General features: G+C 36.3%; 1 protein-coding gene across 4 annotated transcripts in view; it reads left to right on the top strand.

Moving 5' to 3' along the window:
- The window catches only part of LOC121878203 (echinoderm microtubule-associated protein-like 5), a 41544-nt gene extending 15184 nt beyond the window's left edge, over positions 1-26360 (top strand). For all 4 annotated transcript variants that reach the window (XM_042384277.1, XM_042384280.1, XM_042384278.1 and 1 more), the window contains exons 10-31: positions 652-789; positions 1422-1527; positions 2645-2795; positions 3347-3556; positions 4591-4749; positions 5577-5706; positions 5920-6078; positions 6238-6424; positions 6886-7085; positions 7696-7846; positions 8330-8491; positions 11852-12100; positions 13528-13726; positions 14157-14435; positions 14607-14854; positions 15770-15986; positions 17925-18164; positions 19788-19891; positions 21123-21327; positions 22706-22908; positions 23804-23961; positions 25840-26360. In XM_042384277.1, the coding sequence (XP_042240211.1) occupies positions 652-789; positions 1422-1527; positions 2645-2795; positions 3347-3556; positions 4591-4749; positions 5577-5706; positions 5920-6078; positions 6238-6424; positions 6886-7085; positions 7696-7846; positions 8330-8491; positions 11852-12100; positions 13528-13726; positions 14157-14435; positions 14607-14854; positions 15770-15986; positions 17925-18164; positions 19788-19891; positions 21123-21327; positions 22706-22908; positions 23804-23961; positions 25840-26053 (4069 nt within the window). In that variant the 3' untranslated portion in view covers positions 26054-26360. The remainder of the gene's footprint in view (positions 1-651; positions 790-1421; positions 1528-2644; positions 2796-3346; positions 3557-4590; positions 4750-5576; positions 5707-5919; positions 6079-6237; positions 6425-6885; positions 7086-7695; positions 7847-8329; positions 8492-11851; positions 12101-13527; positions 13727-14156; positions 14436-14606; positions 14855-15769; positions 15987-17924; positions 18165-19787; positions 19892-21122; positions 21328-22705; positions 22909-23803; positions 23962-25839) is intronic.
- The last annotated feature ends 352 nt before the right edge of the window (positions 26361-26712 follow it).

Below are 26712 nucleotides of genomic sequence, written 5' to 3'. Positions count from 1 at the left end.
TTAACCGAGGGGTCACTGTACTTGTATGTAGAGGAATGTGAAAACCAAATAAGAATCTATTACTTACCTTTGTTTAGCCACCAGTCTCTCTTAGGGCAGAAAAGGGATTCTAACCTCTATTACTCACCCCAACACTCAACTTAATTGACAATTTCACTAAAAGTAAATACTGTACAGTATAGTTAAAACTTTGAACATCACTCCCAATGGATCTTGAATGTTTCTGCTTTAAGTAGGTACAGTATATATATCTTATGGTAACACATAGGCATTCATTCGTAATTTTAAATATATTTAAAACATTAACATGGGATTTTGTGAGGTTTCTGAAGTGGAGGATAGAGAAAACTTATGTCTCAGTGGGGTAACTCGAGAAACTGGCATGTATAAACGTCTCATACTTGACCCCGCAAGATATAAAAAAAATTTGCACGCTGCATTGAAAACACTCTGAATTCCACAATGTTTGTTGCAGCTATAGGACTATTAAGTGAATAAGATCAATCAGTGTTAGGGTAAACTCTGCATATAAGTAAAAGACTAACTTTTTCTGTGTTTTGACCATTTCTCAACTTCAAAGGTGACTATAAGGATAATTTACTGTAATCTGTATTTCTAACCATAAGTTTTTGATATATGATATTTTAACAGACTCTGGGACTTAGAAGAGAGGCGGCCCATGACAACAATTGTTGTGGAGAAGGCAGCTCGGGCGGCAGCTTTCAGTCCTGATGGTCAGGATGTGGCAGTGGGCCTCAGTCATGGTATTTTTATAATTCTTCAAGCCGAGTGAGTTGCCACATCTTTCAATTAATGTTTATTGGAAATTGCACCAGATGCTCTTGTTAATACTGTTTTTACGTTATTACTGTGCATTATTCTTTTAGCTACCTGTATAGCATTTTCATTAGGCTTTCTTTCTTCTCAGATTTACCCAGTTTTATGCTGGTTCTCTTCAACGCCTTTATTGTTTTGATTTTAGTTACATGTGTCCATGACTCATGTTATAGTTGAAACTTTCAACATCACTCTCAATGGATCTTGAATGTTTCTGTTTTAAGTAGGTATAGTATATATCTTATGGTAACACATAGGCATTCAGTTAACAAGTTGTCTCCTCATAATGTTCCGTCCTCACAGTTAATGCTGCCTCAGGTCATCATCAATGTACAGTATCTCATATTTCAAAGATTTACCTGGTGGTTATGTTTCAAGCAAATTATTTGTAATCCATCCAGCATCCTAATTAGTTCTGTCTGTATTACATTATAGATCAGTTATATATATTTCCATCTGTTATCATCAATGTAGCCTTCAATTTTTATCTATACAGTATTTCATTGTGATATTCTGTACTGTATTACAGTACAGTATACCATTTCATTGTGGGTTTTTTTCATGATTATTTGCCATTTGGTCAGGCACCTGGAGGAGAAGTACCGCATAAGTGACCGCAAGGAAGTACGACATGACCTAAAGTACTCACCGTGTGGAGAAACCCTAGCTGTTGCTTCAAATGACAATTTTGTAAGGCATTTTAGTATTTTTATATTTATTAAGCGTATTGTGGTTGATAAACAACAGTGACAATTTTATGAATAGGTTATGTTTCATTGGATTTTAATTGTACATGTCAGAGGCATAAGAAAATTCTGGCATTTTTTAAATACTGTTACTACCACTGCAGGTTTTCAGCTGTATGGTATTTAATAATGAGACTACAATACTGCTATATATACATAGATATTGCCAGTGCCGGATTAACCATGAGGCACTTGAGGCACTGGCCTCAGGCCCCCCGACTCTAAGGGGCCCCCAAATCCAAACATATATATATATATATATATATATATATATATATATATATATATATATATATATATATATATATATATATATATATATATATATATACAGGTATACCTTGAGGGTAGGGGGCCCCAAGTTGATCTGTGCCTCAGGCCCCTATTAAGCAAAATCCGGCCCTGGACATTGCAATACAAAAGAGCTGAATGCAGATGCAGTTATACAGTAAGTTCTCACATAACTTCGTAGTTCCGTTCCTGAAAACCGCGACATTAATGGAAACAACGCTAACGGAATAAATTTTCCCAATAAGAAATATATAAAATATGGGAGTTACGTTCCACAGCCTCCCTTTGCCCCATAAAATACATTACATATACAGAAAAAAATGGCATTTTTATAGAAAATAGTGTACGTATACAGTATATAAATAAAGTAAATCATTTTGTATTATACTCATTGATGGGCGGAGGTGGTGGAGCGAGTGTGATGGATGGGTAGTGGAGAGGAGGAGGAAGGTGGGAAGTCACTGAGACCCGGCGGGTGGCTCCTCCTCCCGCTTTGACTAGGGATTCTCCACTGCTGTTTGCTCCTCCTCCTCACTGCTTAGTGCTCCTCTTCTTTTTGTCCTTAGATCTCATTATATCAACTAAGAGTTTCCTCCATGTTGCATACAATCTTTGAAGGAAGATATGTTATCATGTGCTGCTTGAGTGCATTGTGGTTGCATGGATTTCATTAATTTTACGATGGGAGAGACGAATACAGTCCAATACAGGTCTCTTTTTGTAAGTGACATGTGCTCGTTTCTCTCACATCAACTGTTGCTATCAATCAGGTGGACATTTACAAGGTTGACAAGGAATATGAGAGGATTTATGTGCTGAAGGGCGCCTCTTCCTTCATTACACACCTGGACTGGTCCAGTGATTGCAACTACCTCCAGCTCAATTCTGGTGATGGCGAGAGACTCCTCTATAATGTTGCCAGTAAGTTCATATGTAAGAGAATTCCATTGGAACAATTCTTTAATGATGATTGCTTACTTAAATGAATGTATTATAAGTTCAAAGAAAGTGTGTCTTTCATTCAGCATGCTGCAGTGTTGAGTGCATTCAATTTTAGGAGTGATTTTAGAAATAGCTGTTTGTGTTCAAGTACTGTACTGGTAGAAAGATATATTTGTGATAATGATATTGTGTACAGTTACCAATCACGTTTTAGGAATTTTAATTCAACTGATACCTGCTTGATCCATCTCAGTGGCAATACCACACTCTAAAAAAGAAAGACCCTGATTTATGAAAGGGTTTTGTTCCTGAAAAACTTCTCAAAATTTTTTTTTCCTTAATCTAGGCACATATACCATAGAATCTCATTATAAAGCCGAGATCCATTCTTATGACAAAAATCTTCCCTACACATCTCATGTTACTTGTTTCTAAAATAAATTATTATTATTATTTTTTATTGGAATTGAACTTTTAATATATACTGTATATACTGTATATATATAATTTTTATTTACTTTTTTTTGCAGAGGAATCATTGGTTGATGAAAGTGACATCCCAGGTGTGGAGTGGTCATCCTGGACTGGGGTTCTGGGACCACAGGTGAAAGGCATCTGGCATAAATATGCCGATCTTTCAGATGTTAATGCCTGTGATGCGAACTTTTATTTTGGTGTTATGGTGACTGGAGATGACTATGGCCTTGTCAAGCTTTTTAGGTTTCCTTGTCCAAAAAAGGGTAAGAAAAATATTGATTCTTTAATTCAGACAACTTCAAAATAGAATAATTATACGTAAAGTAAACAAGTTTACATGGGTTCCTCGTGTTTTTAGGCTATTGCTTGGGGTATAGGCTGCTAATTGGGACATTATTTATTTGGGGACAACATCTAGTTTTTCAGTCTGAGTCTATTAACCCAAATACAATAGGTACACCAACCATTCCCACCTCGTACTACAGTGGTTCTTTAGGGATGGGAGGCATTACAGTAACTGACCAACCAACACACTGCTTGCCATAAGTTATAGCTCCTCCATGGTAGAATCTTTCCCTTGCCAAACATCATCAAGAGCAGACTTCCATAGACTGACTGTTCCCTGTACAGTACTGTTTACTTAGAAAAAATCTGAAGGTCCCATGACTTATGATGCAACAAAAATTATTGGCTGGAAACACAAAAGTTATAGGTGCTGTCTTCTAAGTTAAATTATTCATATTAATAAGTTCAATATTCATTGTTTTGTAAGGTTTGTTTACATTATTTTCTGATCTTTATGAGTCTGGGTTTGTCTATACTGGAGTGTATTACAGCCATGTGATGTAAAAGCTAACCCTTAGTCCTCCCTGGGTTTCTTGGCCCAGTTGGCTAGGAACTATATCAAATATAGTGGATTGGTCCTGAACTTTATGGCTAAACCATGGTCTGGTGCAAATTGTGTTGTTTGGACAAACACAGAGGGCAACTGTTACACCTAATCTCTAACCACCTCTTGGGTTGATGAAGTAATTAAGAGGTAGCAGTTTGGGTTACTATGTTACCTCAGGCTGAATTACTAGGGGTTATGTACGGTAAGTGAAGTGAGTTCCCCAAAAGGCAGCTTGTTTAAAAAAAGCGGCCAAGTTCTGCAAGGAAAATAAATTTTAGGATCAATCCCTGCCATTTTTCTAGGACTTAGTTTTATATGAATAGCTTGTAGAAAATTTTTCATTGTAAACAATTGAAAATTAAATTTGATTAATCCTTAAATGTGATTTTATGTTTTTAACTTTAGGTTCCAAGGGTCGGAGTGTAGTGGGCCACAGTGCACATGTGACCAATGTACGCTGGACCAGCGACTCTGAGTATGTAGTGTCAGTGGGTGGTGCAGACCATGCTGTTTTCCTCTGGAAGTTCCGATCATCACGGAGGATCTCTGCTCCTCATCAGACAGGTTACACATCTCACATTACTACCATTAATTAATTAAAAAAAAAAAAGTGATATAAATAAAAAAGCCCTATTCCAACAAATGACTGAGAAAAAAGAAACACAGAGCGTGATAATCCTAGATTATGAAATGTCTAATTTCTTTACGTCCCCATGTTGGAAATTTTTTCTAATGCCCGAACTGTAGAGATTTTCTTGGAATTTTCTCATAATTTTCTGGATATGTGTATGATGAAATCCTCGGAAATTCAGTCAGGATATCCGGAATGGAGAGATTTTTCCCGCAACTTCTCGTAATGCTAAAAAAACAAAAAACATTAAAACATCAGCTATTGGATAGTTCTGGGCATCAAAGATTCAAGCTAACGGAGAGATTAATATATATATATATATATATATATATATATATATATATATATATATATATATATATATATATATATATATATATATATATATATATATATATATATATATATATATATATATATATACACACACACACAGTTACTGTATTATTATCATCATTATTTTATTATTTTATTTTTGTTTGTTTTATCATAAACTTATTTATTATGACTATCAGTATTTAGTTTTATTATTATTATTATTATTATTATTATTATTATTATTATTTTTATTATTTTTATTATTATTATTATTATTATTATTATTATTATTATTATTATTATTATTATTATTATTATTATTATTACATTTTTGCCCCCCAGGCCCCGATGTGGGTCAGTGACCTGTCTCCGGGTGGGCTAATCCCCATAAAAAAAAAAAAATACAGGAGGTTGATTTATGCATATATTTTCCCACACACAGTGAGGTTACCATCTGCAGTGGAAGGAGAATCAGAGGATGACATAATAGATACAGAAGATGAATTGGAGGGTATTCCAGAGCTCACCCAGGACTTGGAGCAAGAATTAGCAGTGAACAGAAGGAAAACCGGGTTGTTAATTCAGATATTCCTTGGAATAATATATTTCATTGAAACTTGTGAATTGGCAAATATATATACCTATATATAAAAACAGTATCTTGAGTGTGTACATTAAGTTTGTTTGATATTCAGAAAGTTTTGTTGATTTGTTTAAATACACCTGTATATTGTTTTCAATTTAGTTTAAGGATAATGAATTTCCTTATTTTACAATACTTTCAGTACTAGACGGCAGAATAAGAATGGACGGGGAAACAGACCAGTGACTGGGGTTGAGATAGCCGAGGAATCTACATTTACAAGGCGTCGAAATGCTAAGAGTGGTAAAGCAGGACATGATACTCCACCCCCTCAATGTCTTCGCATAAAACATGTGTTTGGGTATGCTATGAACATATCAGATAAGTAAAACTAATTTTCATTTAAAAAACACTTACACTTTATAAAGCATGATATTTTTTAATTTTTTACTCCAAAACATTTTAAGTGAATTTTCAAACATGAGAAGATACCATATTTAACAGTTTCTTTGTGTTACAGATACCATGCCCATGAATGTCGCAACAATGCCCATTGGCTGAAAGACGGACAAGTGGTGTATCACGTGGCTGCCATAGGTGTGGCCATTGATCCGAGCACAGGAGTCCAAAAGCATTACCTCCACCATACTGATGATATTCTCTGTCTTGCTGTACATCCCCAGGGGCAACTGGTTGCTTCAGGTCAGGTGGGAAATAATTTGTCAAGTGTATTTTGATGAGTTATTTCTTTTACCAACAGGAGGAAGTAGGCAGCTATCAAACACTACCGCCTGGGAAGATATTGTAAACATAATGGCATCACAAAAATTGTGACCAAGTCCCAGGTTGCTGATCTGGCTTTCTGCCTCATTTACACACATTTACAGGGTCTCATTTGTTTCTCTTACTTTGACAACACAACTTACGTTTAGTATACTGTATTGTTTCTCACTCTTGATCTTTTATTATTACAGTATTATTATTCTTGAAGGGGGTGCGCAGTGCATACTCATGCTTTCCCATGTTTCATATACTACAGTATAATGGATGGTGCAATATTGAAAAAATTACCCTGTAAAGTTTCCTTATTTAATTTTTTGTATTTTATTTCACTTTGTGGTTATTATGATGTAAATATAACGGAATTCATGTATTTCTACAATTCAAGATAGGACGAGAGGCTACTGTACATGTGTGGGATGCAACAGATATGAGGATAATGTCACTGCTGCAGGGAGGACATATGCGGGGTGTGTCTAGTGTAGCCTTCAGTGGTGATGGGGAGCGGGTTGCTTCATTAGGCTTGGATGACTACCACACTGTTGTTATCTGGAACTGGCTAAAGGGATACAAGATTGCCTCAGCCCGGTGAGTGTGATTGGCTATTCATCATAGATTATAAGTAAGTGTTCTGTTACAAATGAATGTGAAAGTCAATAACTTTTCATGCAGGTTAAACCCTTGTAATCCAGCAACCTCTGTTGTTTTACATGGTTGGCAATCTTGGCATTAGTTTGCAAAACTGCATGGCGAGGGTAGTGTCCCCGTTACCAGTCCTCCAACAGAGTTTGCTTACATCTGCTGACCTGGATTATCAGTCTTCTATTTTGTGTTCTGTGCTTTTCTTTAGCTCATAATTTTCCCTCTACCATAGCTTCAAAGAGATCAGGAGGTGGTGGAAGTGATGATAATGCAACTTAAACCACACTGGGCTTATGTAAGGTACACACACCAATATTCCCTCCAAGCTCATTTTATTAAATAATACTGGTACTGTATTTTTTTTTTAATTTAATATTTTCAAGACAAACCCACCAGATATTAAGACACTGTTCAGTACTGTATTAAAATATACAGTAAATCTATACTCTGTGAGACTCAATGTGTTGAGCATGTTCTCATTATTCTGTATGAATAATTTTATCACTGATGTTAAAGTGATAGTCCCTTTAGTGTTGACTTATTTTTGTATTTATAGAGGACATAGTGACAAAGTGTTTGGGATGAGGTTCAGCCCCACTAACAACAATCGCCTTGTGACTTTCGGCATCAAGCACATAAAATTTTGGTCACAGGCTGGAGGTGGCCTCACTTACCGCCAGGTTGTGCTAGGTCCAAAATTCAAACAGGTAAGATGATACTTATAAATTCAATTTATAATTTTTGCAGGATCAGGAGTTTTTAATTTGAACTTTCTTAGCATAAAGATAGCCACCCAGATATTTGTTTTGGGTGCCTGGGTGAACTCTAACCTTGGAAAAAATGGATCATTCCTACATAGGCTTCTTTATCCTCATCCACAGTAAAGTACCACCTTGTTATGTGTCACACTATTGACTTCCATGTTCTACTGCTGTGATTATTATTTTCCCTTATTTGTATCTTTCTGAGTTTCTATTTTTTCCCGCTTCATTCTTTCTGCTTCCCCACATCTTTGTTCTTACACAAACACTACTGTAACCTTGTAATAGTAACTTGGACCACCATACTGTATAAGGTCTCTATTGTTGCCAGAGTCTCTATAGAGTTGAGCAGTTATGACTGGAGTCAGTGAAGTAAGGATATCCAGTGTTTAGTTGACCCTTTTGACTCACTATTGTGGTGACTTTCAGAATACTGTGCTCTGCAGCAGTGTTGGTGGTGGTGAGGGTGCATCAGAGTGGTGGCTCCTTGGACTGTCATCAGGTTATGTGTTTGTTGTCAAGGATGCCAAAGTGGAACGAAGTGTAAAGGCCCATAAGGTGCCAGTGTATGCTATACTAGTAACCCAGGAGGTAAGTTAACCCGAGTTGGTAAGGTATTTTGCTTTTCAGCTATCCGAAATTCACATTTCGGAATCTGATGGGGCGATTAATGTTGTCTTTACAATTTTAATTTATTTTATTTATTGTATGGTATATATCTATTCTTTTATAAATTGTATTTTTATTGTATTTTTTCAATTTCTAAAGGTATTTTCTGTTACTTTCTTGTTATTTAATTATATTCTGATCTTAGGTTTACCTGAGAAACCCCTTTTTACCTTACAGTCTTCAATACTCACGGTAGCTGCCACCACCCAGGTTTTTCTATCGGAATATATTTAAGAACATAACATTAACCTCTTAAATATGACACTTGGTTGGTAGTAACGTGGCTAAGGCTAGGCTCGTGGGTCTAATGTATTCTCTGTGCAAATTATGAGGGATAATGAAAGGTGGATACTGCAGTGGTAATGATATCACAAAAAACATTAAGATTATTTATTGCAATGAAGTCAAGTATAGGAACACATCAATAGAACACAAACACATGAACCACTCCTTGAGGTTCACTCAAGGCTTGGCCAAATCTAATTTAACATGGATACAAATTATAAGGACGACTTGGTCCTACTTCTAGCTTAGCAAAAACAAATCTTAAATTTAACAGAAGCAATGTTCATTAGAAAAATACTAAAACTTACTGTAATATTCTACTATAGTGACACGAAAATAATGAATCTTTACCACTTCATTTCATTACCACTTATACAGGTACTAATACTTGTACATACTTTATAACACTCTCCAAAAATCCGGCACAAAGTTTATATTTGTGTACAATTTACTCTGGGCATACACATTAACAGAACTCCTTGACACAACCTTACCTTTCGTCAGTTTCTAATAATATACCTATTAACCCTCTTTACAACACAGAACACTTTGGTATTCACCTTTTCAGTGAGAATAATATACTTCGGACTGATACATACAGGATTAATTACCACCAGGCTTATGCCAGCTAGGATCTAAACATTGGGGTGCGTTCACACTGAGCGAATCCAATGCTGACCTCAAGTTCTGAAGCTGATTCTTGGATTCGGTCTGTACATCCTACCCTGCTGTACCAGTAGGCCTTAGGCTCAATCATGGTTTATTCAATATATCCTGTCTGCACTGGCCACTGACCCTTAGGAGTTCCAGTAACATATGCAGTCCTTGTTAGGCAGAGAATAAAGCTTTGAAAATTATATAAATGAAAACACAACGGTTACAAAATACGTCTTGGTGCAAGGAAACAAATGCACATGAATACTTAACACCCTAAACCTTAAGTTGCGTTAAAGCAGGAACACTAATACTGCAAACAAAATTCAACTAGTCAAATTCACTTAATATGACCGTATCAGACAGAGTAACATACCTGTTATACAGAGAATAAGACGTTCAAAGTGAGCTTTCAAGGGCTGTGCTCTATTTTATACCCCAGGGTTACATAGTTGGTATCAGCCCAGGGTTACATATTTGGTACCAGCTACAGTACACCTTGGCTTATGAAAATTAATAATATGGGTCTACATTAATTCTTGAGGCTAATCCTTATAATCTAATCAGTTTTTGAACTTGCAATGTATCAATTAAATTGGTTACAAATACTCAGATTCACATACTCATTTCTTGTGAAGTAAGCGTTTAAGAAATGTGTATTATGTAATGATTTACCCATGGCCGTTAGACGACCAGACTGGAGGCTTTGACATTTTCTGATCAATGTTTTAAGACTTTCTTTAATAGTAACATGACAATTACTTCAATACAGTCATCAGGTTCTATGATGGCTGCGCATCAAAGACATATAACATAAGTTTTTTATGGATAACTCGTAACTTGACAAATTTGGTTGGGAATTCATATAGTACATCATCTGGGTACAGTTTTAACTACCGTACATTTAAATATAGTTGAAGCTTTGAACATATTCCTACTGAATCATGAATGCTTCACCAACTGGTTGGTATACATAACTTAATGCTACTCATACCTGTTATATCATAAGTTTAAATTTACCTTACAGGGGCAATACAGAAAACAAGTCTCTCTAGGAGTAACTCACTAGTTTCATACATGCTTTATAGATGACGGAGCATAATATGAATAAGCATGGGTGTGAAAATATTATGAGTACAACTGTGCCCATGACACTGAAAGGCATATGAAATGAGTTTTGAGATGCAGAAGAAAAATTTTCTCTTGCAGAAAATCTTTCAGAAGTTAAGGAATTAAAAATGGGGAAAAAATGTATGAACCTTGCCACCCACCAATATTTTGCTGAATATAAAATAAAATCAATAACTGTTCTGTATATAAGGACACTTAAACTAAAATGACATACAGTATATAAAGTAATCAAGGATACAAATTGTCATGAAAATGACATACAGTATATAAAGTAATCAAGGATACAAATTGTCATGTGCTCACTCTCCTGAGGCAACCAAAATAACATAGGTCAGCTGCAACAAGATCTCACTGATTGGCTGTTTAGTCGTCACCTGGCTAGTGAGTTGGCCAGCAGTAAATTATTAATATACAGTACGTGTATATTGAGATTAGTAAAGCTGGACTCGGTCACATTAGGTTTGTTTGGCCATGTTAGGATTACTTTGGTCATGCATATATGAACAAGAAAAATGTTACTGCATTTTCATATTTTACTGGAGAATTAACACTCAATGGGAATGTAGCTTGGAAACAAAATATTCTTCCAAAGGAGTTATTTTAATATGTTACAGGGAGGAAATTTGTTTCTGTGGAAACACATCTCCAATGATAAGATTGAAGTCAGTGGGAAAGTAAGTTTTGAGTTACAGAATTTCAGTTTATGAGAAACTTTTCAGGAACTTAACTTTTCTGTCACTTGAGGGATAACTTTATGAAGATGTTTTTTAATCTGTACTTAATGTTTTATTTAAGGGATTGTATCTATGTATGGCTTAATAGAAATATGTTACTGAATCACTAATATTATTATACATAGGATTACGAAGTTATTCATGATTTATTTGTACCTTCAGTATACTATATTTCATGAAATGGAGAAATTATTGATAATAGTGCATACCTGTATGCTAGACAAGACATATTATTGATAACAATGTTCACCTGTAGTATGCTGGACCGAACAGTACTGCATAAGATTAAGAAATTATTCATAATATTGTTTTGAATGTTTCACTAGTAATGATAGGTCTTACTTCTGTATTGTAATCTGATAAAAACTTTTGGTTAATCTCAATATACCCGGGAAGACATTTGTAAATGTCAAAATTATACAGAGTTGTGTGTGTAAAAATAAAAAGCAATACCATTATCTTCAATTATTTATATCAGAGCATATGGACAGCTGGGCAGGGTGGCTACGTGTGCAAGTGGGATTCAGAAATGAAACGAAGTGTGAAGGTGTTCCCTGTAACAGACCACTTCCTAGAGAATTCTGCTGCTTTTGGCCTCACTTCATCCCAACCAGGACTACGAAGTCTCTCCGCTGCCCCAGGGACCGACTTTCCCCTTTTGGTGGCTACACAACATGCTGAAATTCTCCTGATGGATGCTGATGGAATGTTTACTGTTTTGGTGCAGGTTAGTGTATATATTTATATATATAATTTTTTTACATGTACAGTAACCTCCCCATTAGCTGTAATTTCCGGTCCCTGGAACTCTATAATAGCTGGAATGAATTTTGAACCTTCCGGGAAAACTCTTTCCATTCTGAGCATGGGAACGAGCCTCTGAGGATGAAATCATGCACATTTTCTGGAAAAATTCTGAGGAAATCTCTCCGTTCTGCGCATGGGAAAAAATTTTCTGGGAGTTCCAAGATATTGCATCAGGCTCTGATGTGTCAATATGTTTCCCCACGTTTTGGGCACATGGGTGGGCTAGCTGCTCGAGTGACTTAGGCCGTAGGCTCGCACGCCTTGTTCATATTTTGCTGGTATTGTACAAGGTTGTTCCCTCGCTTGCTGCTGTATTTTGCGTACAATTTGTGCAGCACTGTACATGATTGTACCAGAACACATTCAGCCAAGAATACTGTAGTATAGTGTTAAAGCAGTGTTAAGATGTCAAAAAGTGATTACAGTTACATACTGTACTGTATACTGTACTGTACATTCAGTAAGTGTGAAAGTACTGCACATACAGTACTGTACTGTACATAGCAGAATGGACAGTAAATGCCTACTGTAGGCTAGTGTGTATAGGTGTATAGTATGGTACAGTGCGTATGCAATCCCTCCTTCGTAAAGGGAGAGGAGAGTGACAGTTAGTAGCACCTGCTACGGTAGATGTTTATTTCTCATATATTGTGTACAATGGTGTTTGTGTAAATACATACCACTCTGTGTCTGTCTATGCAAGATTTGTAGGTTTGCCTCTCGGAAAACTTTCTCTAGCATCCGGAAACATTCCGGAGATGTGTATTAGTGTCTGTTCGTGCAAGATGCATAGTTTAGACTCTCAGTAAACTTACCCCAGTAACTACCCGGAAAAATTCTGGGGATGTACAATTTTTTCCGGGGATGAGAAATTTGTCTCAATACCTGGAAATCTGTCATTCCCATAAGAGCTCTGCATCAATGCATCAATTCGTCTGGCTAACAGGGATATCACTAAATATGGTTTGTGATTGGTTCTTGTCATTGTGGCTGCAGCTTCAAGATACTCCCAGTACCACAGATGATATATGTACAGTACTGTATTGCCATTTGTAGTGATGTACTGTACATGTACCCAATCTGTGGCCAATTGCTTGGTTGAAATTCTTTGGGTAGGAGTGTGCATAAGTTTATACCATGGGGTTTTGGGTCGAACACATCTCAGCTTGTAACATGGGATCCTCTGGTAAGTTCGGGTAATTGAATGAGAATTCACCTAACAAGTACTTTTTCAGGACTGCATATTGCTCATTAAATGGGACCTGCCTGTAATTTTTACCTTGTCTCTGCTTCTGTTGAACTAAAATAACAAAATCTCAATACATGCTCATACCTTTTATTTTAAAGGGCCACAGCAAGGGTGAAGTATGGGGTCTTGACACCCATCCACGACTCTTGGAAGCAGTGACAGTGGGAGGTGACAACACACTGCGCCGCTGGAGTTTGGAAGATTATGATGCCCTTGCTTCTGCCAACCTCAGGAAAACTGCTTGCTGTGTACACTTCCACCCCAGCGCTGTTTTATTAAGTCTTGGATATCTTGATGGTTAGTAAGCTCTCTTTCCTTGGCCTGAACCTCATATTAATGGTTATGCTGTGTTGCATTGACTGATTGAATTAATGTGCATAAAGTTAATTTTTGAGGTATGGTTGACTGTTAAATACTCTATCTTTGGTGAACCTTCTGTGACTGATTTGCAATAGCCACAGTGCAGTTTGCATTGAATAAAGTAAATTGTCAAGTTGTAACTTTATTCTATTCACAACTAAAAACGTGGAAATGGTTCTCAAAACTCAGAAGGTGTCAGTCTTTTTAATTCGATTCATCTAATAGTAAAAAACAAAAGAAAGTTACTAAAGATTTCCATAATGCTTTAATAAGTTTTAACTATTGACTTTATTCACAAATAGATTCATCATTGACACTGCTGTCACACAGTCTCATTTTTATTTAATAACTGTTATTATCGTTACAGGAAGTGTTGCCTTATACCTGTATCCCAGTCTAGTAAAACATGGTGGGGTACATCACAGATCTGAAGGAATCTCTGATGTCAAATTTTCTCCTGATGGACGATTTCTTGCTGTTGGGTCTCATGAGCGTGTTGTCGACATTTATGTTGTAGATACAGATGGAGACATTGTGAGTCAAGAGGGATCAGGCCTTCGCAGGGTTGGTATATGCCGTGGTGCCTCATCTTGGGTCACACATCTTACCTGGCATGAAAATTCACGATTAATCCAGATTAATACAGGTCAGATGATGATAATCTTCAACTGCTGCTGTTTTTGTTATACTTACTGAACATTTCTTCAAATATGACAAGAAAATTAAAAACATTATATATACAATATATATACTGTACAAGCCTGTATATGAGTTGTTTCATTAGAAGTGTTAATATTTGATGATGTTTTAATCACAGGAGCAGGAGAACAGCTGTTCTATGAGGCTCCTCATGGAACCCGTCAGTTAATCCCTGATTCAACTACTGCCGAGTTAGCATGGACATCTCCATTAACATGTCCGCTCGATGCAACTGTTGAAGGTGTATGGGCACCAGACATGGACCTAACAGATATTAATGCTATTGCTACAGCACACAACCTCCCAGTAGTGGCAACTGTATCAGATGAAGAGGGTCTGGTCAGACTATTTCGGTACCCATGTATGGTATGGTCGTGTAATAGGCACCAACTGTTTAATTTATATTAAAGTCATATTGAAGAAATTACCTCTGTCTGTCAGTACAGTGGTCATAAAGTGAATATGGTCCTATATACTGTACAGTATTATTATAATTCCATCTCTTTCTAGTGTTATCCATTCTCCCAGTTACATTAAAGTCATATTAAAGAATTAGAGATATACAGTATACAGCTGCTCCACGACTTACAACAGGGTTAGGGACCCAAATCCAAGTCGTAAGTCGAATTGGTCGTAAGTCGAAAATGCAAAAATAATACATAGAAAATCCAAAATGGGTGTCTCTTTTTCTTCTCAGCACCACAAAACTCTCACTTTTAAGCTTGCCAGCCATTTTAAAGGTAATTATAAACAAAAATTTTGTCAGTACACAGCGCAATCATTAAAGTCGGGACTCGAAAATACGTAATTTGAAAAAATTTTGGTACGACTGGGACGGTAGTATGTCCGGGTGGTCGTAAGTCGAGTTGGTCGTAAGTCGTGGAGTGGCTGTATATCTTTGACATCTAAAGCTAGAGATAGGCTGTGTTATCTTATGCCTTAGGACCCATGACCTACAAGGTTTTTATTTAAGGTGTTTGATATATACTGTATATATATACAATACTGTACATATATAATCCATCATTAGTATAAAGAAAGAGTAAAGTACCCATATATAGTTACTGTAAAAAGGATTTTCATTTAAGAAATACCCAGGTACCATATGGAGCTGAAGAAAACTTAGAGAGTTTATTGAGGTGATAGGTAATGGTGGTGGTAGACTTAAAGGTAGATGGTAAACTTGCCTGAATAATAAAGAAAATATTTATATACAGTATATATATGTTATAGATCGGATTAAAGCAATTTATCCTGAGTAAGTTTGTTTACATTGTTTAGGGAGGACTGAAGAAGCACCGTCAGTACCGGGGTCACAGTGCCCATGTAACAAATGTGAAGTGGGTGTATGATAACTCACTGATCGTGACAACTGGTGGTGGTGACACCTCTGTCATAGTGTGGAAGGTGAGGCAAGGCTCACTGAAACAAGACAAAGAGGACACCTTACACTCTCCCCAAAATGGTGAACATACTCTTGATGATCTACCAGATGAAGGTAAATAGATATTTAACACTGTTGTTGAATTGATTTTTCTCACAAGAATTGTTGTTTCTCATACTAATCACTCTTTTTCAATATACTGTACATAGACCAATTTAGTCAGCTCCTTTGCTTGGTTTAGCTTGGATCTTCACTCACGCAAATAATCATATGTAAAGGGTATTTCATGATGTGTTAAGTTTTTGTGAAATTGGTATTTTGTTAGTTTATTTGCTTTCTGCAGTTAATACTTTTTTATGGAATTAGGGACCTCAATGCTATTTCAACCTTTAAATTTAATTGTCTTGTGTGACACAGGATAAAAGTGTGTAAGTTTACAGAAATATGAGTCCAGTACAGTATTGAAGTACGGTATATGTCATAACTAATTCATTAAAATCAAGAAGAAACAATACAGTACAAGGCTTATACAGTAAACCATCTGATTAATACAGGGGTCCCATTAATGGAAAGTCTCATTGCATTAGCACTTTTGTTTGCCTGTTTAAAAGTGTGCTCTTATTTCATCATCACCATTTTATTGCCATTTTCAATACAGTACTTGCATAGTTTAACTGTGATTACCTGATAGCAACTCTCCAAGCTCCCTCTCTCATCAAGTTCTTATCTCTGAGGTCTCATATCACTACTTCTTCAATACTATCTACTATCAACACTAATTCATCTGCATATAGCAACTCCCAGGGCAGACCAATCCTAAAATCTTGCGAAATTGCCTCGAACACCATGATAAACGGAAGGGGGCTGAAGATACACCGTAGATAGACCCTTATTTTAACCTCACATTTCTCTCTTTTTCTTGCCATTTACTCTCGCAGAGGCTCTCAAACTCTCGTACAATGCTATAACCACTTGTACCAGACTCTCCTTGGCCCCAAATTTTTGTATTACCCACTGCACTTCTCCTTTGGATATCTTGCTACATGCCTTCTCTAAGTCTGCATATACAATGGACAGCCTTCAATTCTTCTTCAGACATTTCTCCTGTACAGTAGTTGCCTGGCCATAAATATTGCTTTTATAATCCCCTGCCTGTCACAAACCTAAACTGCTGTTCCTTAATGTCCACTTTCTCCCTTATCAATTTCGTGATCACACTTTCCACAACTTTCATAAACTGATAAAACAGCTTTAGGCACCTGTAGCTTCCACAATCAAGTACTGTACATGTACTGGACATTACATTTTCCCTTGTAAGAATTCACTGTCGTGCTCTCTCAGCCGGTTAGCTGGAACATTACATTTGATCGTAATTGTATTATGAAACTTGGTCCTCATTTGGGAAGTACAGTACTGTATTAATAATCCATTAGTATTATAAACAATTTTAAAACAGTCTTCTGCAGTATACAGTTACATTTTGAAATATAGTAAGTGCATGAAAAGACATCAAAGTCTTAGAAGGCTTGCAACGGCCATACCACTTTGAAAACGCTGCTTCTTATCTAATTACGTACTAAGGCATTTAAACTAAAGGACCCTACTGAAAATAAGCATCTGATGGCTTTGTTGCCTATACAGTATTACCTAAATATAAATTGTTATTATTATTATTACATTATTACTGTTATTATTATTATTATATGACAATGAGAATGTGATGAACCTGTGATGATATTCCAGGAAGAATCTTCACACTTACTGATCACCAATTTGGCCAGTCAATGTTCCTTGCTACTTATTTTTTTAATCACCAGTGTGTCATGTTTCCATGAAACTGAAAGTTGTGTAAAGCTCATAAGATTTTTTCCTCTAATAGCTCTTGGATGCTTTTTTTAAGCTTTGGTTCAGAGTGACCAGCATTAAGTTTTAAGCTACTATAAATAATGTGCAGAATTATACAATGGTGTTGCCCATCCAAATCATGGCTGCTTTGTTTCCAAGATTACTTATTTTGTATGATAATATTTTCCCTTTTCTCTTCACTGTCAGATTTGACTATAATGGACTTGGAAGCTGCAGGGTTGGATGATGATGATGTACCATTGATTGTCCACACAACCTCTACCAAAGACAGAAAATCAACTAGGACACCAGGGAAGACTCGAGAACCACAGTCTCATCGAAAGCGTTCTGCTGGTCAACTAAGGTCTATCCCGACCCTTACCCCTGATGATAAGAAGGCCTTTTACTGTAGTGGCTCTGCTGTAGGACAGCTAAATATTGCTGAAGGTAGTGCTGGTTATGATAGATATTACACTGTACAGGTATTCTATTTTTTTTTTTTTTTAATTTCAAGACTCGTTTTTAACACAAATTACTCAAATTTTAAGATTTTCAATGCATATTCTTAATCAACATGTAAAGGAGTACCTTTGTATGAAATTTGAACTAAATCTATTTTTTTTACCTCATATGCCGAAACGTAAGGTAATAGGTCAGGCGTTTTGGGGGGGATAGAATGCCTTTTTCTTGTGAGTGAAAACTAATGTATTAAAATGGTAAAGATATTCTTTATTACTGAGAAAATATATATACAATTAATTTAAAACTTAAGGGTACATCGTAATTGGCGTTTTAAATACAGTACTGTATATAGTACTGTATACAGGTATGCCTTCATTTATGATAACTTTAAGAAATTTTGATTTTACAGTCATAGAGAACTTTCACCTTTATTTCTAATTGATAGTTTTCATTGTTGGGGTGATGGAAGAAGGTAATTAACCATTAAATCAAAAGAATATGAATATCTCATATGTTCCAAGCAGTTTGATGAAATTGTTTACTAGTCATTGTAATCTTTCAAATCCAGGTCCACATTTTGACAGAACTTTCAAGCAGTTTCTTGCATTTTCTAAGTGGTTTGGATACCCTACTTAGATATGTCAGGAAAGCAACCAGCAAATGAAGTAAACAGCAGCAATATTTCTACTGGAAGGATACCCCCTTTTAAGCCATTACTGTACTTTATGTTAATTGCAGAATAAAGTACCTAAAAAATAATTTAGTGGAGAACAAAACTGTAATTAATTTAATAGTTACCATAGCCATCTGAGATACAGTTGCCCTAAAATTTTACAGAAGGTTGTTGTCTTTTCCCCAACCTCAATGCTCCTTATCTTTTTACTTTTACTTTTATCCTATTTACCACTGATTGGCTCGTTAGCCACTTGGGCAGTCAGGGACATGACCAACTGATACAATAAGCACATGCGCAACAACTGTACAATTAGAGCATGCGCACCAACTGCTTCAGTTGGAGCTAACTGACAGTAGAATACAAGATTCAAATGAACCTTTAAAACTGAACCCAACACCAAACAATAATTACATGAAACTCTGAATTGTAATATAAACTCCTCACAGTTTCACATGCCCCAATTTCCATTAAGTTATAACAATTACTTGCTGCATGAAGTGTAATTAATTATTTTCTCTCCTCTGTCATTCACTTAGGAATATATCTAGCCTCATGTTAAAAGTGAAATCTGGAGATAGTTTCACCCCAGTTTTACAATTTTAAATACAGTATATGTACTTGATAGGATGTTTACCGGTAACCGAAATCTAAGCAGCTCTTCAAATAAGATTGTAACTTGGAGTAGATATCAATATGCAGACCTGAATAACTACAATACAGGCCGTAGATAACCTTCTTACCCTTGATAGACTTAGCCAACATAGGTGAATGAAAAATTTCAGGTGGGTTTAGCTTTTATTAATGTGCATTATAAGTCTACTCAACTGATGTCTCATATCAGTATCTTAACAACCACCCTTTTACTATGTTTGAATTTTGATATAATAATCTGTCTTTTATATTTTTGTTATCTATCTTTTCCCTGTGTTCAGGAGGGGAGATGGAAGGTCAGCGTCTTGTCTATGGGGAACATACAGCAGCCATAACTTTTCTTGCTTTGTCTGTTAATGATCCCAAGATGATTGCCACAGCACAGGTAATGAGTCACATTAACTTTTAGCTTACTGTATTTTCATATAGCTGTGCAGGTACTCTGTATGATGTGTTTATCTGATTCATAAACAGGATTTTGTACACTCAAGGTTGGATGATAAGCACATATTTTCACAATTGCATCAGTTGCACTTGATAATCTCCCATACAGAAGTTTTTTAAAATTTAAACATTTGATTTGACTCTACATAAGTAAGAGACCAACCTAGTAATTGGTGCTTATAAAATACGTATTCATAGAAACCCAAGACAAATTGCTTCAGAATAATTTAGGCATGGCTTTTATACAGACCTTAAATTTGTTATTGACTCAGCATAACGAAAGAAATACCGTACTCCAAAACAACATCCTGTGGTTTATAGCAAGGCATTACCAATAGTAATGTAGGATTCCTTCATTCTTCCTTGCATATATGATTGTGAATACTTACAAGGGTAAAGATAATGCACGTGAACATAGGAACTACAGGGCCTGAATTTATAAGATCAGGTCATGAAAGTTGTTGAAGGAGTAATTGAGAAATTGATAAGGGATGTAAATAAGATGTAGTTTGGGCTTGTCAGGTAGAAGGCTATAGAGCCAATATTTATGGCCAGTCTGGGGAAGGAGAGACAGCTGTAGTTGTAGACTTTGAGAAGGGATTTGATTGGATACCACGTGAAGTAGGCAATGAGAAAGCTAGCGGTCGAGGAGTGTCTTGTTTGAGTGGTTATGGCGTTATATGGGGAGGAATGTGAAGAATTTGAGATGAAAGTAGGGATTCATCAGGGGTCTGTCTTTTCTGTTTATCATGGCGCTGGAGGCAATATCACAGGACTATAGGACTAGTCTGCCCGGGAATTGTTGTATGTTGATGACTTAGTGTTAATAGCTGATAGTATTGAAGTGACAGCAGAGTAATTTAAGAAATGAAAGGAGGGAATAGTCAAAGGGGTTAGAGTGAATTTGTCTTAACAAAAGTATTGATTTGAGATAAGGATGCTCTGAAGAACTGTCCATCTCAGCTCCAGAGAAATTGGACAAAGATTGTACAGAAAATGACTGGCCACAGGTGCCAGAACATGAAGAAATTGACTGTTCTATCATAGGTCATAGTTGAAACCTCACCCAAGCCCCAGAGTATATTTTAAGCACATTACAAATTTTAAAAGGGGAAATATAATCTTTCACATGACAAGATATTAATTTAATGTTTATTTTATGTAACTTATAGTTGGGAATGGAAGGAGATGTCTCGGAGGACAACGTAGAAAATTTTGCCTTGGTACATGTTTGGCGGCCAAGTGACGGAACCAATGTAGCCGTGCTGAGAGGTGGCAAAGAGACCATTATCACTGCCCTCAGCTTCTCACCTAGTGGCAGGTTCCTGGCTTCTCTGGCTGATGCTTCTACAGTACATGTCTTTAATTGGATTAAAGGTAATAACACAATGGCAAATACTGTACCTAAATGACTGTTTACTGGGGATAGAATCAATGGCATACCCAGAAACACACCGAGGTACAATTTGAAATACGAGATAATTAATATTATTCTGTACGTTCATGATGAGCTTACTGTTCAGCAAGTGATGATATTTTTATTATTTTTTATCATTATTATTATTTTATCTTTTACTCGCATGTAATATGTGGTAAATAAATAAAAGGAAATATTCTTTACTCTTAAATTTAATATACAGTGGGCCCTCGGTTAACGAGCACAATTCGTTCCAGAAGGTTGCTCGTTAACCGAAACCATTGTTTCAATGGGTTTTTGGGTAATTGGTTCCAGCTCACTGAAAATTGCCTAAGATCAACAAAAAAGGTAGTAAAGTACACTTACTTTGAGGTGTGTATGTAGAAGGCTCCTGGCTGATGATGATGATGGGAATTAGAATGGGGGTGGAGGAGAAGGGAGAAGAGAAGGCATTGGGGTGGAAGAGAAGTCACCCCATGGTGCCATTTCACCCATAAAATTGTAGTTCTCTTGGTGTAATTCAAGATTATTTTCTTTAAATCAACACTGCACTGCATTATATATTGTCAATATGTAAAATAAATTTCAAATTGACCAATAATTTGCTTGGAAACCCTGAAAAAAAACATTTAGTTGAAGAGAGTCTCCAGCAAGATTTTACCTCCACTGAAAAGACACAGAGACTGACGCCTGTATGGTGTGTTGACAGGCTGTTTGGCGCGCAAAAAACTAGCTTCCTATACTTCAATTATGTTCAATAATTGTTAAAATGACTAAAAAATTTAATATAAAACTTTTAAATTATTGAATAGTACAAACTTCTTGATATTTACTAAAATAATAATGAATTTAAGCCATAGAACCGATTACTGTATTGGCAGACTAATACTACAGCTGGTGGACCGCCAAATGCAAGCGAAAACATGTGGAGGGGCGCTCGTTAAAAACTCGTTAATCGAGGGATTGCTCGTTAACGGAGGTTAAGAATCTCATGGAAGGTAAATCGTTAACCGAAATCTTGTTAACCGAGGCGCTCGTTAACCGAGGGATCACTGTACAGTACTAATTTTGTACATTAAAAATGGGAAGGTCAGGGGCTGAAATTTTTTGAGGGAGATGATGAAGGCACAAGGCATCATAGATAGACTCTGTGTTGATTAAAAAAAGAATGTGGCTTAAAAGGTCCACTTATGAAGGAAGGTACCTAGTTGTATATTTTGATAGGCTGCAAATACATGTCAGATGGCTGAGATAGGGGTAGCCAAATAGGAGTGTCATGTACTGTAGTGTACCATTAAAGAGGTGTATTTTGTGTTCATAATCTAAACTGTATTGCAGGTGCACACATTGCTCACAGTGAACTGAAGGTAGGGATGGTGACAGCAATGGCTCATACTGGTGAGACAACTTTAGCAGTGCTTACACCTCGGACTGTTCTCTTTCTGGACTTGGTGGGCAACTCATTGATAACGACGCGAGGCCATGCATCCCCAGATCTTCTCCCAGATGATGCTGCCTTTAATGGCTTAGGTGTATCTCCAGTACGTATAAGTCGGTTTAGTACATTACATATTAGAAAGTGATGACAGGTGTAAAATAACATGAAAATTTGATAACATCATTATGGAGGAATGGTTTACTATATTATAATATTGATACAGTATTATATTTAACTCTTTTTACATAAGAAATCACAAGGGTTGTGGAAATATCAAATTGGTCTAATTTGTCTTGGAAATAAAGAAAATATACAGTAATATGAATATCACTTCAGTGCTCCAATGTGACTTAGAAATAAAGACAATATAATACAGGATTTAAAACTTTAAAATAAGAAAAATGAAAAGCAGTAAGTGTATTGTTTGTGGACTGCGCGCAGTGCACATACCCTCCCATGTTCCCAAGCTGACCGCACTGCTCCCACCTCATTAATACATTATGCAATCTCACCACATTTCCCATATTACTTAGGTTTCTTTGGTATCAGGTTAATAAGACATTATTTTAAAATAATAAATTGTCACAAAATAAAATTGCACTCGATCCCAGATGAGTTATTGTGTGGTATTAAATTCATGGTTATTTGGTAACCCACACAAAATTATGAGAAGGAAAAAAGCTATTTATGTAGTATAGAACTACTCTTTGCACAATATCTATGTGTTAGTGTGATTATGGGGGATTATGGTTGATTTTTAGTGTGTATTAAAGCAGTTTTGAAACTGTTTATGGGTATTTCTTGGCCTCTGGAACCAAGGTAATTATTTCCATTTAAATCACATAATCCATGATTGCCGATATGATAATTCACGATGTCTTTGGGTACCTAACCGACGAATTATATAGACTCCACTGTACAATTGACATTTAGTTATCCTCAACAAATCATTTTATAGATTCTGTAACCTAAAAGTATTTATAATAAAAATTTTGCAGAATGGTCGTGTGTATGTAGGTTGCAGTGATGGCAGTGTTGTAGAGTGGAAAGGCCGCATAGCAACACGTCGCATAATGGCGCCAGATGAACCACCTATCATATCCCCTGTACGAATGTCCATTGCCGTGGGTCAGGGTGCCGTTTTTACAGCATGCAGGTACAGTTAAGTGTTCAAGTGTATCTACAGTAGAGTAATGCAAGTACTGTATTTAAGATATACATTACAGTACTATATTTAGAGAAATATATGAATATCCCCCCACCACTCGTTGTCTATGTATCCATCAACCTTACTCCATTTTCTGTAGAAGTAGAGTATCAAAGATGCGATTCTGCATTTGGCCTCTTAACCACCTCATATCTCAAGAACAAAGGGGGCACCGTTAAAAAATTCCTAACATTCTGTCACCACTGGACTATGATCATACACAATTCTTGAGTAAAAAAATCAACCTTGGCTCACATGAAGGGGTGGGAAGTTTAATGTTTCTAGTGATCAGTTGACCATAATCTGCTCCCTCTCACTCTCGTAGCTGTTTTCTTGATATGCCTATACAGTATTACCTTTATTGTTTGTCATGTTCTTTGTTCTGCACACCGTTCACAAAATCAAAATTCCCAGTTATTTTCATTCCTTGTTGTAGCCACTCTAATATTGCACATTTATTTAAAATGGAAGTATTACAGGTAGTCCCCTACTTACTAACATAATTGGTTACAGAGATATGCTTGTAAGTTCATTTGGTTGTAAATCCAAATTCACTTCTATGGCTTGCAAACAATTTGGCAAATGTGAAAATTACCTTATGTACAGCACACCCACAGTACAGTAAACGTGAGGAATAAATAAAATAAAATAAAATATATTGCTTTGTCATTTGCGAATAGTTTCACTACACATGGGACACAAGACTGCAAACAGCTGAAAGATCCCCCAAGTCACTCCCCCCTTCCCTCCCACCTCTATGTGATACCTACTGTACATGTAAGAAATATTTATCCCAGGTATGGGCAATCTTTCCTCGGTCATTATGATTTAGGTATTTTTCTGCGGGCCTACCCACAAAAATTTATATCCTACCTAACCCAAAAGTAATGTTAATATTGTACAGGGGGTCCCCAAATTCACGGGGGTTTAGGTTCTCAAATTGGCCGCAAATCGCCAAATCCGCGAATAACATTTACTGACCGGCGGGGGTACATTTTTACTTGTGTACAAAGAAATGTGGACTGTTTTCCCTTTATGTGTTTGCCCTTAGGAAAATTATTTCTTTTTCCTGTATTGTATATTTGTGTGTGTGTGTGTGTAGACACACACACACAAAACACATAATGTACAAATAATCAGAAAAAAATTATTAAAAATGTGAGTCTACCCTCAAGTCCATGCTTTATTAATAAAATAATAAAGCACGGACTTGAGGGTAGACTCACATTTTTAATAAATTTGTTTCTGATTATTTGTGAGAGGATTTTGTAATTATTATTTATTTGTAGTGTTTTGTGAGTTTGTCTACACACACACACACACACATAAGGAAATTACTGTCTCTAGAACAAATGGCTCCCTGTCCCAGCCGTGAAAATGCCGGCAACTTTAAAACTACCTACAGACATTCTTGGGTACATCCAGGGTGTCATCCCCTGTATTAGCACGGACAGTGAAGCTGTTTATCCTCACGTCCACCTTACAATATTTTCAGTTTACATTCACAGTCTTTTTCTCATTTATGAAACAAATCCATCATGATAATTTTTTAAGTAATATGTTAAAGTTTCACCATTTTAGTACAATACACCTTTTCAGGCTGAAAGACTCAGTACAAACATCATTTTTCTTTAATTGTAACTTCTAAGTTTATTCCTATAGAATTAGCTTCCCTACTATCCCATGCAAGAGTGGAAAATGGCTGTAAAATAATAATGGCTATGACAAGTACAGTATATCCTATCTTATCCTATTCTACACTTTTAATATATGTACTGTACTCAAATACTCTTAATAATAATTTGCATCTCACTGTTTCCTTGACAGATTGGGCTCGATAATCGTCGTTCGGTGTTACACAACAGATGATGATGAGCTGCATTTCTTCTCAGATTCTAAAATTGCCACACCAGAAGAAAATTGGATACCTGTCTCAGCCAGACTAGGAGGAGCTATGCTCATTCTTGGTGCTCGAAGAAATCAGCCATTGATTATTTTAGATCTGAAGTCAGGAAAATTTACTCTAATAGATCAGGGATGAAACAGTAAAACACTATAGTTTTAACTTCTGATCGACATTGATCTTTTGCAGTAGTGCCATAGATGCTATATAATGGACAATATATTTAACACATTCTGTATATATATATACCGTACTTATCTTGATGTGATATTGTATATTAATAAAGACCTAATTGAGGTGTATAAGCATCTCGAGGGGCAGTACTCAGTCGAGCGTCCTAACTTGGAGCTGGCGGACGCTCACCCCACAAGGGGTCACAGCTCAAGATTGAAGAAGCCGCAAGTCCAGAAAACTGTGAGGGCAAACTTTTTCGGAGTGAGAGTTGTGAACACTTGGAACAATCTACCAGAAAGTGTTGTGATGGCACCGAGTGTGAGCTCTTTCAAGACCAGACTTGACCAACACTGGAGCAGGTTCAGGTACATTCAGGAGCCGGTGCATGCCCAGTACTTGCCAACAGTGTGCAACAGAGATGTGACCGATTACCCAAGCGGCTAACGAGCTGATCAGTGGTGAAGAGGATAAAAGTAAAATTATACTGTATGTAGTGATGCAAGTGCTGTTTAAATCATTTAATTGCAGTTAATGCTTCTTCAATACAGGCAATTACAAGTGGCTGTACAGTTTATGCAACTTTTTAAATTATGAATTGAATACTTCAACAGCTAGTATAGTGT

Source organism: Homarus americanus, unplaced genomic scaffold (assembly GCF_018991925.1).
Source record: "Homarus americanus isolate GMGI-L3 unplaced genomic scaffold, GMGI_Hamer_2.0 scaffold45562, whole genome shotgun sequence".
Classification (NCBI taxonomy): Eukaryota; Metazoa; Arthropoda; class Malacostraca; order Decapoda; family Nephropidae; genus Homarus; species Homarus americanus.
Note: the sequence above shows the minus strand (reverse complement) of the source record. Positions and strands in the feature narration are given on the sequence as shown.